At 41.5% G+C, this 12964-nt stretch overlaps 1 protein-coding gene across 3 annotated transcripts in view; it reads right to left on the bottom strand.

Moving 5' to 3' along the window:
• The window catches only part of siae (sialic acid acetylesterase), a 132188-nt gene that overhangs the window by 88157 nt on the left and 31067 nt on the right, over window positions 1–12964 (bottom strand). For all 3 annotated transcript variants that reach the window (XM_043676963.1, XM_043676964.1, XM_043676962.1), the window contains exon 4: window positions 7722–7860. In XM_043676963.1, the coding sequence (XP_043532898.1) occupies window positions 7722–7860 (139 nt within the window). The remainder of the gene's footprint in view (window positions 1–7721; window positions 7861–12964) is intronic.

The raw sequence follows: 12964 nt of genomic DNA, 5'->3' as shown, positions 1-12964 counted from the left end.
GGATGCTGCCTGACCTGCTGCGCTTTTCCAGCAACACATTTTCAGCTCTGATCTCCAGCATCTGCAGTCCTCACTTTCTCCCCAAACCCTACCGTTCAACCAGTTTTCAGGGAAAAGAATAGTAGTTTTTTTTTATATATTTTTGTTTTTTTTCTTTTGTTTTGACAAACAAGGGAGAGTCCTTGACACTGGTCCAGCTCCCTCAGAGCCAGGTCTCAGAGGAAACAGGATGTCTAACACTCCTGTTTATTTTTTCTATTTTATTACTCCCACACTACTGCCTAACTGCGGTAGTGCTTATTTTTTCCCCAGCACCCATGTTGTGTGAGGAATAGTAATTTATTGTAGCAAGAAGGTAATTTCCTGCAACTGGTTTTCTAACTTGCTTTAATATTGGCTGATGCAATCCTTGATTTTGTTGCTTATATATTTCCAATTATATACTCCACAATTCTTGCCATCCTCAGACAGAATTCAATTATTTTATGTGCTTTATTGAGCTCTTCTCAACTCTTTCAGGATAATGACTATTTCCTTATGCAATGTGCCACCTTAGGCTGTCAATTAATCTCTGTATGCCTTTTAGGTAGAAAGTTGAAAAACAGGATCTCTTATGTTGTAATTTTGGGATTTATGAGGCCAGAAATAGGAAGATAATATAGTTGAACACGAGGATAAAGTGTGATGTAGGAGCGAGGGTTTCAGCTTTGTAACAAAATGCATGTGACAGTAATTAAATCAAATAAAATGGAATTCAACCCTGAAAAGTGAGAGGTGATATACTTTTTTTAATAGAATTATAGAATCCCTACAATGTGGAAACAGACCCTTTGGCCTAACAGGTCCACATCGACCCTCCGAAGAGTTACCAACCCGGACCCATTCCCCCACCTTGTTGTCCTAAATTTACCCCTGACTAATGCAACTAACCTACACATCCCTGAACACTATGTTCAATTTGGCATGGCCAATTCACCTGACCTGCACATCTTTGGACTGTCAGAGGAAATCGGAGCACCCGGAGGAAACCCACGCAGGCACAAGAACAATGTACAAACTCCACATAGGCAGTCACTCAAGGCTGGAATTGAACCTGGTCCCTGGTGCTGTGCGGCAGCTGTGCTAAACATTGAGCCATCCTTTAGAAGCAGTGATGAGACATGGGAGTATTCAATGAATGGTAGGATACCAGGTGAAACAGAGGGATCTTGTGTGCTTGTCCACAGATCCCTGATGACAGCAGGACAGGTTAATAGAGTAGTTCAAATGAGAATTAGGTTTATAGTTACATGTGCACAAGTACGGAATTATAGGTACAGTGAAAAGTCACCCATCCCAACGTCATGTTAGGTACAAAAGTACCCAAGTACAAAATTTTAAATTCAAAATAGAAAAGAGAAAGAAATACAGTTAGAAGTTCAACATTACAGTGCTTCCGTAGTCTGGGCCTGCAGTTGCTCCATGCTGGGTTTTCCTCATGAGGGCCCCACACTGGGCTGAGTCTCTCACTGCCAACTGCCATCCAGACTTGCAAGCTACTGACCGCCATCCAGGCTGGTGAGCTGCTTCATCTCTGACCACCAACCAGGCTGGTCGTCTGCTCTGTCTCTGACTGCCATCCAGGCTGGTCATCTGCTCCATCTCTGCCATCCAGGCTGGTCAGCTGCTCCATCTCTGACCGCCATCCAGGCTGGTGAGCTGCTTCATCTCTGACCGCCTTCCAGGCTGGTCAGCTGCTCCGTATCCGACCACCATCAGGCTGGTCAGCTGCTCCATGTCCGACACCATCCAAGCTGGTCAGCTGTTTTGTCTCCAACCACTGGTCAACTGCTCTGTGTCTGACCACCGTCCAGGCTGGTCAGCTGTCCTATCTCCGACCGCCTTGCAGGCTGGTCAGCTGACTCGCCACTGACCGTCAAAGTCCCGCCAACTCCAGTCACTGCAATGCTCCGCACTCCAATGTCATTGCTGCCACTGCCTCCACAACTGAACTCTCTCCAGAATGTATGTTTAAAAAAAAACCTAAAAAACTGGGAAAAAACCGAGGATACTTGCCTTTGTCTGCCATGGCAAAGATTATAAAAGCTGGTAAACTACGTCAGAGCTCTATAGAAAATTGGTTAGGCCATTGCTGGAGTACAGCGTCCAGCTCTGGTCACCACATTATACAAGGATTGTTCTGGAGAGACGCAGAGGAGATTCACCAGGATGATGCCTGACTTGGAGGCAGTTTAGCTATGAGAAGAGGCTAGAAAAACTTGGTTGCTTTTTTGAGCAGAGAGGGTTAAAGGAGGACCTGACTGAGGTGTACAAGATTATATGGACATGACCAGGATGGATAGATTGCAGCTGTTCCCCTCAGGTGAGGGTCAATAATAAAAGAGCATACTTTTAAGGTGAAAGGCAGGAGGTTTAGACATGAGTTGAGGAAAGATCTTTTCACCCTGAGAGTAGTGGGAATCTGGAATCCATTGCCTAGAGGACAGTAGGGTTGGGAAACATTGCAACCTTTTCAAAGTAAGTGAATGAGCACTTCAAATGTCATGGAATTCAATCCGGATAAACGTGACGTGATACACTTCGGCAGTACAAAAGGTGAGGGAATACATGACAATTAGTAGGCCCCTGGGAAGCACCAAGGATCAGATTGTGTATATACACCGATTCCATCGGTTATTGGGACACGTGGATAAAGTGGTTAAGAAAGTAGGTACAATTGCCTTTACTAGGCAAGGACATAGAATTTAAGAGCAGCGTTGTTATGCTGAAACTGTTTAAAATGTTGGTTAGGCCATTGTAGTGCTGGAATGTCCCTTCTAAATAAAATAACAGCCCTTTGGAACACTGAGAGCAATGTTGGCCAACTGAATAGCATGCTGGGAAAACTGGCCAACTGAGCAGCATGCTGGGGATTGGATCAGGCCAGATGACAGGTACGCACACCAGTTACCTTGATTGACTATATTGAATAGGTGTCAATGAGACAGTGGAACTAAAATATTAAGCCATGAAAGCTTGCAGCATTCACTGTCAAATTGAATCAGGCCAGACAGATAAGCAAACTATTCACCTTGATTGATTATCGAATGTGTTGTTGATGAGACAATGCTGCAAGGTTTTGGATGGACTGATATTGAGACACCCTGGTTCCGAGGGTTGGTTTAATCAATAGGGGAAAATTACAAGATCCAATGCTGTCTTTTGTAATCTGAGATTGAAACTCAATTTATATTGTGCATTTTTACATCAAACTACTGCTAAACCACTGTCTTTGGAAATGACCCAGATAACAAGTTAAGAGTCATAGAATCATAGAGATGTACAGTACGAAAACACACCCGTTAATTCAACTTGTCTATGCCGACCAGATATCCTAAATTAATCTAGTTCCATTTGCCAGCAATTGGCCCGTATCTCTCTAAACCCTTCCTATTCATATACCCATCCAGATACCTTTGAAATTTTGTAATTGTACCAGACTCCACCACTACCTCTGGCAGCTCATTCCATACATGCACTGCTCTCTGTGTGAAAATGTTGCCCCATAGGTCCGTTATAAATCTTTCCCATCTCACCCTAAACCTACGCCCTCTAGTTCTGGACTTCCCTAATCCAGTGAAAATACCTTATTTATTCACCCTATCCATGCCCCTCATGATTTTACAAACCTCTATAAGATCACGCCTCAGCCATCGACACTCCAGGGAAAACAGCTTCTTTCTATAGCTCAAATCCTTCAACCCTGGCAACATCTTTGTAAATCTTTTCTGAACCCTTTCAAGTTTCACAGCATCCTTCCTATAGGAGGGAGGCCAGAATTACACACAATATTCCAAAAGTGGCCGAACCAACGTCCTGTACAGTCACAACATTGACCTCCCAATTGTTATATTCAATGCTCTGACCAATAAAGGAAAGCATATCAAATACCTTCTTCCCCCTTCAAATATATCAAGGAGATGACCTTGATTCTAATTTTTTATCTTATTTAAAGTGTAAGGTACTGTGTTCCAGATATAATTTAATTGGTTGCGATACTCAGCTTTAAGCAAAACATACTTTATTCTTATCCTAATGTTAAAATACAAACAAAAGGAGGAAGGACTGGTATAACTTTAAGTCTATTGAAAAACTTAACACATTAATAGACTATTTAACTACTAAACAGCAATTGATCCAATATAGTGACATCCCATAAACACGTCCTTAGCAAAAATGTGGAGGAGCCGATGTAGGACTGGGATGGAAAAATTTTTTTTTTTAAATCACACAAGGAGCACCTGAAGGAGTAGTGCTCTGAAAGCTAGTGCTTCCAAATAAACCTGTTGGACTATAACCTGGTGTTGTGTGATTTTTAATTTTATCCTTAGCAAAGGCAAAGTCAGTCAAACAGATTGCCTCACGTGCAATTCTGGCCCAGAAAGCGATCCCAAGCTTTTAGGTGTAACAGAGAGACAGAGAGAGAGAGAGACGTAGCAGTTTGCATGACTAGCTTCAAAATTAAAGGCGGCACAGTGACTCAGTGGTTAGCACTGCTGCCTCACAGCACCAGAGTCCCAGGCTCAATTCCAGCCTCGAGGGACTGTGTGTGTGGAGTTTGCACGTTCTCCCTGTGTCTGTGTGGGTTTCCTCTGGGTGCTCGTTTCCTCCCACAGTCCAAAGATGTGGAGGCCAGGAGAACTGGCCATGCTAAATTGCCCATAGTGTTAGGTGCATTAGTCAGAGGGGAATGGGTCTGGGTGTGTTACTCTTCAGAGGGTCAGCGTGGACTGAAGGGCCTGTTTCCACAATGTAGAGAATCTAATCTAATCCCAATAATTGCTGAAAGCTTAACTTAAACCCTAATTCTGTGGGGGCCCATCTTTACCAATGCAAGCTGTTTCTATTGATCCAACCTTTTAAAAAAAAACAACAGGCTCAAGCTAGTCTATCTTTTTAATATGTTTTGAGGGAGTTTGGTCTGGTCCATAACAATTTTTCACTTATAATATTTATGTCAAACTGTCTTTAAGATCTTATTTGTGAATGAATGCATTTGTGGTTTTAAACAGCAAATATCATAAGTCTCATAGTAGTTAGCTAGTAATCCATTTTTGTCTTTATTCAAAAGAATAAATTTGTTTACAATAAATATATTTTTCCATTAATGACAAATCCTTGTGTGAAATATATTTATCCTGAATACCAGTGTGATGGGATAATTTATCATCTTGGTGATTTGGTTAACGAAGTAGTGGAATGGCGCCTCAGTGATTAGCACTGCTGCCTCACAGCACCAGGGACCAAGGTTCGATTCCGGCCTCAGACGACTGTCTGTGTGGAGTTTGCACGTTCTCCCAGTGTCTGCGTGGGTTTCTTCCAGGTGCTCTGGTTTCCTCCCACAGTCCAAAGATGTGCAGGTTAGGTGAAATGGCCGTGCTAATTTGCCCATAGTGTTCAGGGATGTGTAGGTGAGGTCCATTAGTCAGGGTAAGGGAAATGGGTCCAGGTGGGTTACTCTTTCGAGGATCGGTGTGGACTTATTGGGCTGTAGGGCCTGTTTCCACACTGTAGGGATTCTATAATTCTAGTTACACATTTATAATGACTTGTGGAATAGTGAGGTTCAACTATCTGCACTGTCTTCTCAACCGTGTTAGACATATAGCAACAAGGGATATGGAATAAAGGTGAGTTAGTCAAATGAAGATCCCAATCTGCCACGGTTTGACAATATAGCCTGCCAATACCATTCTGTAGGCTAAAGCTTTCTTCCTCGCTATTTACTTTAACTCAAATTTTCGTGTCATCTGCAAATTTACTGACCATACCTCCTCCATTAATGTCAAGTCCATTTCTATAGACAACAAACAGCAAGGGAGACTCAGCATCAATCCCTGTGTTTTGCAACTGGACACCAGACTTCAAGTGATCAAAACACTCATTGACAATGACCGCCTGCTTCCTGAATTGGGTCCAATTTGCTAAATTACCCTAGAAACCATGAAGTCTTAGCTTAACCAGTCTCCATGTGAAACCTTATCAAAAGCCTGACGGACATCCATTCGAACTACATCTACATAACCAGTCACCTTGTCAAAATAAAAAAAACAACCAAAACTTCCAAACTTAAAAACATGTGAATCTTTTACTTTCTCTATGCTGGAGGGATGTTCTGTAGTTGAATATTTTTAACGCTGTGATAAACAGAATTCAGGTCTCTCTCAGAATCAAGGTTATGGGGAATGGACAGCAAGTTAGAGTTGAAGCTCAAGATCAGGCAAGGTTGTAATGAATGGTGTTGTGGGATCAAGGACTCAAATGGCCTACTTCTGTTACTATTTTTTCCTGTTCATCTGGTACCTTGGCGGCAATGTACCATTCTGGAAACAGGGCTGTAAGCACGAATCACCTATCTATTCTCCTCATAGTATCCCCTATCACTGTTGCCTTCTGATCTTCCTCTTCCTACACAGCAGAGCCAAACCATCCATGGTGTTGTGACTACACTTCCCAAAGGAATTGAAGACTGGATGGGGAAAAAAAACTGATTTATTACAAATACCATATTTTCTTCCACATTAAAACCCGAATCTATACCATTAGTTAAATCCATCAACTGGAAGAATCTCAGAAAGCAGAATATCATAGACAGCCAAACAAGGAGACAGTATGCACAATAGGGAACTGCCCTGCCAGTTAGGAATACGAATATAGTGCAATACAACACACTGCATGTTATGCCATACTTTAATTTATTGTTATTTACCAGATCCATGTTCAAACTTGAACAAAACTAATGTTATGAAGTTCAAGGTGTGTACCGTATCCTTAAGAGAGTGTGAATGTTGTTATGAACTGAGAAATGACAAGCATCTGTGATATGACTAGATGGTAGTCCCAGAGTGTACTGGAAAGTTGAAAATATGTAACATTTGGCTGTGAAATGGATATCGGAGTTTGGGTTGCTGTTTTCACAACAATACGAATTTAACCCATCAGATTAAATTATGTACCATGATACTAAAACCCAATCGAGTTTGAATTTATTGTCTCATTGGTTCAATGTTGGCAAAACAATGTGATAAAATGAGGACCGTTGAAAATTGATCAGAGAGCAACTGCCAGCAAGACAGAAACGCCTGGAGATCGAACATCTTGCTCTCCAAGAAATTAGGAAATGCTCTTATGAAAGGTACCTTTTCACATGAAACATACTCATAGTAAAAATGAAAACGATGACCCAGGGAATTCAGCAATCAGAAGAGTGAAGTCACAGAAGATGACAGCTGCTGTGTGGTTTTTGAAATTTTAAGTAAGTGTCTTATTGGAATAACATACTGTTATAGAGTTGGAGGCAAATAATAAACAGTTAAGAGAAAAGGGGGCTAAAAGTTGTGAATAATTGTTTAATGTTCACTTTTAGAGTTAAAAAATAAATGGATTCTACTTCCTTCAAATAGAGGAATTTGTGAGTTACGAGGCAAGGCGAGCTTTTCTGGGTGTTTGGTTTAATTAAAAGAGGGGGCCATCTCCTTGTCGTAACAGTAAGGTTTTCCAAACAGGGCCCTGAGAAATATTTTCTGTAGACTTGACATTCTTTTTGGTTTGTTATTTTGAAAATAGTTTTGTAGATACTTAACACAAAGAACAAAGGTTATATTGAGTAAGCCGTTTGCGTCCACTGCTAGAGTCAGTCTTCCCCGCTACAATGTTACCCTTCAGTGCAATACCCGTCTTACCTGCAGTGGGAATCGACCACTGTACCGCAATGCTATCAAGATCATTCAACTCTTCAGCTGATTCACTCAATCCTGCTTGGAAGAGTCGTATATAAGGATAATGGGAAGCAAGCGAGAGCACTTCACTTGCATTAATAATCTGAAAGACAGGAAGTATTGCAATGACCATATTGCACACTACATTATTAAACCAGACAAACATAAAGCTCAACATACGTTTACATTAACTCTTAAGAGATTTTGCAACTTAGAGCTGTTTCCAACACTTCACTCCCCTCACTGCTATTCAGAGATACTTCGAGAGCCTCATAACACACTCCACCTCTTCTTCTCTTTACAAACCCCTTCCCTCTCCCCTCATGACATATGTGACAATGTTGCTCTTTTTACAAGGTTATGTTGTCCTTGTCTTTTTTTCAAAAGGGGGTCATAAACGCAGCAGGTCCGATATGACTGGAAACCTCTACTTGAGAATGCTTTTAAATCTTTCTTTTAAAAAACTTGTACAATGAAAGGGGAGTGACCGGTTCTCCCTGTTCAGGATTTGGTTTGGTTTGCTTTCGGCAAGCAGTCAGCCTTTGAGGCAGCTGCTCAAAGAAACAGCTCCATGCTGATCGTCTCTCTCTCTGACATCTCTCCTGTGTTTTATCTTACTTTTTTTGCCAAGGAGATGTTAATGGTGATGTTGTAAGTATTTGGAACAGCATCATTAAGTTGCGATAGAGTCAACTGGATTTTCAAATAGTTATGTTATTCTACATTATATATTCTACATTATTCTTTTGTCCATTTATATATAAATTCTGTTTTGTTTGAAACAGAGTGGTTGGGCCAGCTGCATCACTCCTGGAGAAATTAATTTACACCTGCTTAAAACAACTCAAACAGTTAGGGTCCAGACGGTCTTTCTGAAATGTTTTGAGGGGTCTGACCTGGTCCATAACAAATTGGGGGCTCTTTGCGCAATTTGTTCCAAAGTTCCAAATTGGCATTTGGGTTGGTAGACTCAGTGGCAATGAGTGGTTAAGTCTTTTGTTATGGGTGTTGAATTCAGTTGGTTTAAACACTGCTTGGTGTAGGAATGGCTCTTTCAGTCACTAAGAGTTTCCTGGGGGTGGAACAAGTGCAGGCTTTACAGAAGGTGAACAAGGAAAAGCTGCTAGAATTGGCAAACAAGCTGGAGTTGGAGCTGTCTCTTTCCATGAGGAAAGGAGAGATAATTACAGTGTTCTGAAGGTGTAGGTGTGTTTAAGAGAGAATGAAAACTGGCACGGAGCTAGAAAGGCACAGAGTATGCTACAAAATTTCAAAAATGTAACATTTGGTTGTGAAACAAATACCTTAGCTGAGCTGTTATGCTACACAACAAATTCGAATTTGGCCAGTTTAAATTATGCCCCAAGATACCAAAATCCAATCAAATTTTCATTTTAAAGTTTTGATGACATCAAACCAATGAGACGGACCAATGAGACGGTCCATTGATTTGGTGTATTTAAAAATCAGGCATTTTGAACAGTTAGCCAGAGCGGCAAAAAGCACCAACAGACTGCCCCCGCAGAATCGCTCTCTGAAAGGTACCAGTTCATATGAAATCTGTGAAGCAGAAGACTGAAGAAAAGAACTAAGAATAATCTACAGAGGAAAATACAAAGGGAATACCAAAAGCTGACTGGTTTTGAAATTTGCATTTTTGCTAAACTTAATCAGAGGGTTTTAATCGATTCAGTATAGTGTTGCAGAGTGATCGGTAGATAAATTGATCAGACAAAGGAGGTTTACACTGTAGATAATTTTGCTTTAATGTTCTTTTTCTTTACTTGGCGTGAAAGAATAAATTGTTAATTTTTTCCTTAAATAGTGGAATTTCAGTAGTTCTTTATCACTCGTACTTTAACAGATTATGAGGCGAGGTGAGCTTTTCTGTGTGTCTGGTTTAAATTTGCAGAAGCATTTACCCAGTGTCATAACAGTCCGTGATTTGAACCATTGAAACATATCCAGTTTGAGATGTGGACATATTTGAATAGATTTGGGGTACGGAAAAGCCCAGTAGATTTAAAAACTTACAAGTTAGTGTCCGAGAACTTTAAATAAAACATAGATGAGACAATTTGTTTAATTTTGTTTACTTGTGGTTGGTTAAATTAAAAGCGAGAGAAATGGCTCTTAAAATTGCTAAAGAGGTTCTGGGGCTTGAAGTTGATTCCCAAATTTGCCAAAAAAGTTTAGAAGGAAAGAACAAGACCTTACTCTTAGAATTAGCAAAGTGTCAGAATTGGGTTTAACCAAGGACTAAAGTAAAGCTGAAATTGTAAGGCAATTACTCAAACACTTAGGTTTGTCAGAGAAACAGACAAGTGCAATAGAGTTGGAAAAACTTAAATTACAATCTTAGAAGATAAACAAAGAGAGAGAGGAAATGGAGAGGGAGACAGAAAATGAAAGAGAGAGAGGAGAGAGAAAGAGGGGAGAAAAGAGAGAGGGGAAAAAGAGAGAGAAGGTTCTTATCTGAGCAAAGAGAGAGAGAAGAAAAGGGAGAGAGAGAAAAAAAGAGAATTTGAACTTGAGACGTTGTGACTTAGCAAAATCATATTAACAGGATGGAGGTTAAAAGAGCAGGTGGTGATACATACAAATATGTCAAAACTCTGCCACATTCTGATGAGAAAGATGTTGAAGCCTTATTTATTTCACTTGAAAAATTAGCTAGGCAGACAGAGTGGTCCGAAGACTTGTGGGTAATGCTTGTTCAGACTAAACTAGTAGGCAGAGCTAGTGAGGTATTTGCAGCGCTGTTAGATGAGAGGTCATCTTAGAACTCGTGACCCCTAGTAATTGAGTCCTCCACTCTGGGAAGAAGTTTCTTGTTATCCACCCTGTCTACACCTCTCATGATTTTGTAGGCTTCAATCAGGTCCCCCCTCAACCTCCATCTTTCTAATGAAAATAATCCTAATCTACTCAACCTCTCTTCATAGCTAGCGCCCTCCATACCAGTCAACATCCTGGTGAACTTCCTCTGCACCCTCTCGAAAGCATCCGCATCCTTTTGGTAATGTGGTGACCAGAACTGTATTCCAAACGTAGCCAAACCAAAGTCTTATACAACTGTAACATGACCTGCCGTCTCTTGCACTAAATAAACCATCCGATAAAGGAAAGCATGCTGTATGCCTTTTTGACCTCTCTACTGACCTGTGTTGCCACCTTCAGGGAACAATGGACCTGAACACCCAGATCTTTCTGTACATCAAATTTTTCTAGGCCTTTTCCATTTCTTACATGGTTGGCTCTTGAATTGGATCTTCCAAAATGCATCACCTTGCAGTTGCCCAGATTAAACTCCATCTGTCATTTCTCTGCCCAACTGTGCAACCTATCTATATTCTGCTGTATTCTCTGACAGTCCCCTTCACTCTCTGCTACTCCACCAATCCTAGTGTCATCTGCAAACTTGCTAATGAGGTGCAGGTCAGGTGAATTGGCCATGCTAAATTGCCCATAGTGTTAGGTAAGGGGTAAATGTAGGGGTATGGGTGGGTTGCGCTTCGGCAGGTCGGTGTGGACCTGTTGGGCCGAAGGGCCTGTTTCCACTCTGTAATGTAATCAAATCTAAAATCTAATCTCGTCTCAGCATGGATCCCTGTGGAACACCATTGAGGTCTCAATTTTGAGAAGCTCCCTTCTACTACTACTACTCTGTCTCCTGTTGCCCAACCAGTTCTCTATCCATCTAGCTAGAACACCGTGGTCCTCATGCGACTTCACCTTCTTCATCAGCCTACCATGGGGAACCTTATCAAACGCCTTAGCGTCCATGTACATGATATCTACAGCCCTTCCTTCATCAATCAACTTTGTAACTTACTCAAAGAATTCTATTAAGTTGGTAAGACATGACCTCCCCCGCACAACAACATGTTGCCTATCATTGATAAGCCTATTTTCTTCCAAATGGGAATATGTCCTATTCCGCAGTATCTTCTCCAACAGCATCCCTACCACTGACATCAGGCTTAATGGTCTATAATTACCTGGAGTAATCAAACATCTATCCCTTACCTCAGCATCCATCATATCCTTCTCCTCAGTGAATATCGATGCAAAGTACTCATTAAGAATCTCACCCATATTCTCTGACTCCATGGATAACTTTCCTCCTGTGTCCTTGAGTGGGTCAACCCTTTCTCTTGCTAACCTCTTGCTTCTTATAAATGAATAAAAGGTTTGGAATTTTCCTTAACTCTGTTTTCTAAAGATACTTCATGACCCATTTTAGCCCTCTTAATTCCTTGTTTCAGATTAACTACTTCAAATTCAGTAAATGATCAGGCTCAGGAGGGTGTCACTATCAGCCAGGCAAGTAGAGGGATACAAGAGATTGTGCTGAAGGAGCCCCAGTCCTTGAGCTTGTCTAACAGCATTGAAATTCTTGCTCCCTGTGTGGATGAGATTGGGGGCTGTAGGAAGGATGAGCAAACTGACCAAAACACTGTGGATCAGGGAGTCTTTCAAGTGGGGGAGCAGGGTGCAAAGAAAAGGGAATTGCAGTTGTAATTGGGATAGTATAGCCAGTGGAATAGACACTCTTCTCTCTGACCAAGATTGAGAATACCAAAGGCCTGATGCTCACAATCAGAATATCTCATCTTGGCCGCAGAAGAATTTGGAGAGAGGAGAAGGATCTAGCTTCCGTGCTCCACTAAGGTACCAACGTTACTGCCAGAAAGAGGAAACAAATTCTGCTGAGGGAAAATAAATAGCTAGGAGCTAAATTTGAAAGCATGACCGAAAGGTAAGAATCTTTGGATTATTTGCTGAGACATGAGCAAATTACCGCAGGGTAAACAAGATCAAAGTGGTAAACACCTGACTCGAAGACCACACCAGGGAGAAACTGGTTTGAATTCATGCGATATTGGCATCAGTACTGGGCAAGGACAGAGCTGTTCCGATGGGATGGGCTCCACTTGAATCCTGCTCGGATGACAGCCGTGTGTATCACTTAATTAGGACTATCAATAGTTTTGGACGGGGCGTGGGTTGGAGGTGTCCACTTGGATGGAAAATTATGGACAAAGTTAAAAGCATAGAGGAAGGGCTCAGCAGAGGTTATGAAAGTTTCCAGTACAAGCAACAGGGCAGACAGTATGGAAAGAGGCAAGAATCTAACTTCAGATGCGGCACAGAAGTGGTTAAATGTGAGAAGTGGGGGGTGGGGGGGGGGGGGCTTAACTGCA

Source organism: Chiloscyllium plagiosum, chromosome 35, assembly GCF_004010195.1.
Source record: "Chiloscyllium plagiosum isolate BGI_BamShark_2017 chromosome 35, ASM401019v2, whole genome shotgun sequence".
NCBI lineage: Eukaryota > Metazoa > Chordata > Chondrichthyes > Orectolobiformes > Hemiscylliidae > Chiloscyllium > Chiloscyllium plagiosum.
This window is presented reverse-complemented; position numbering and strand designations above follow the sequence as displayed.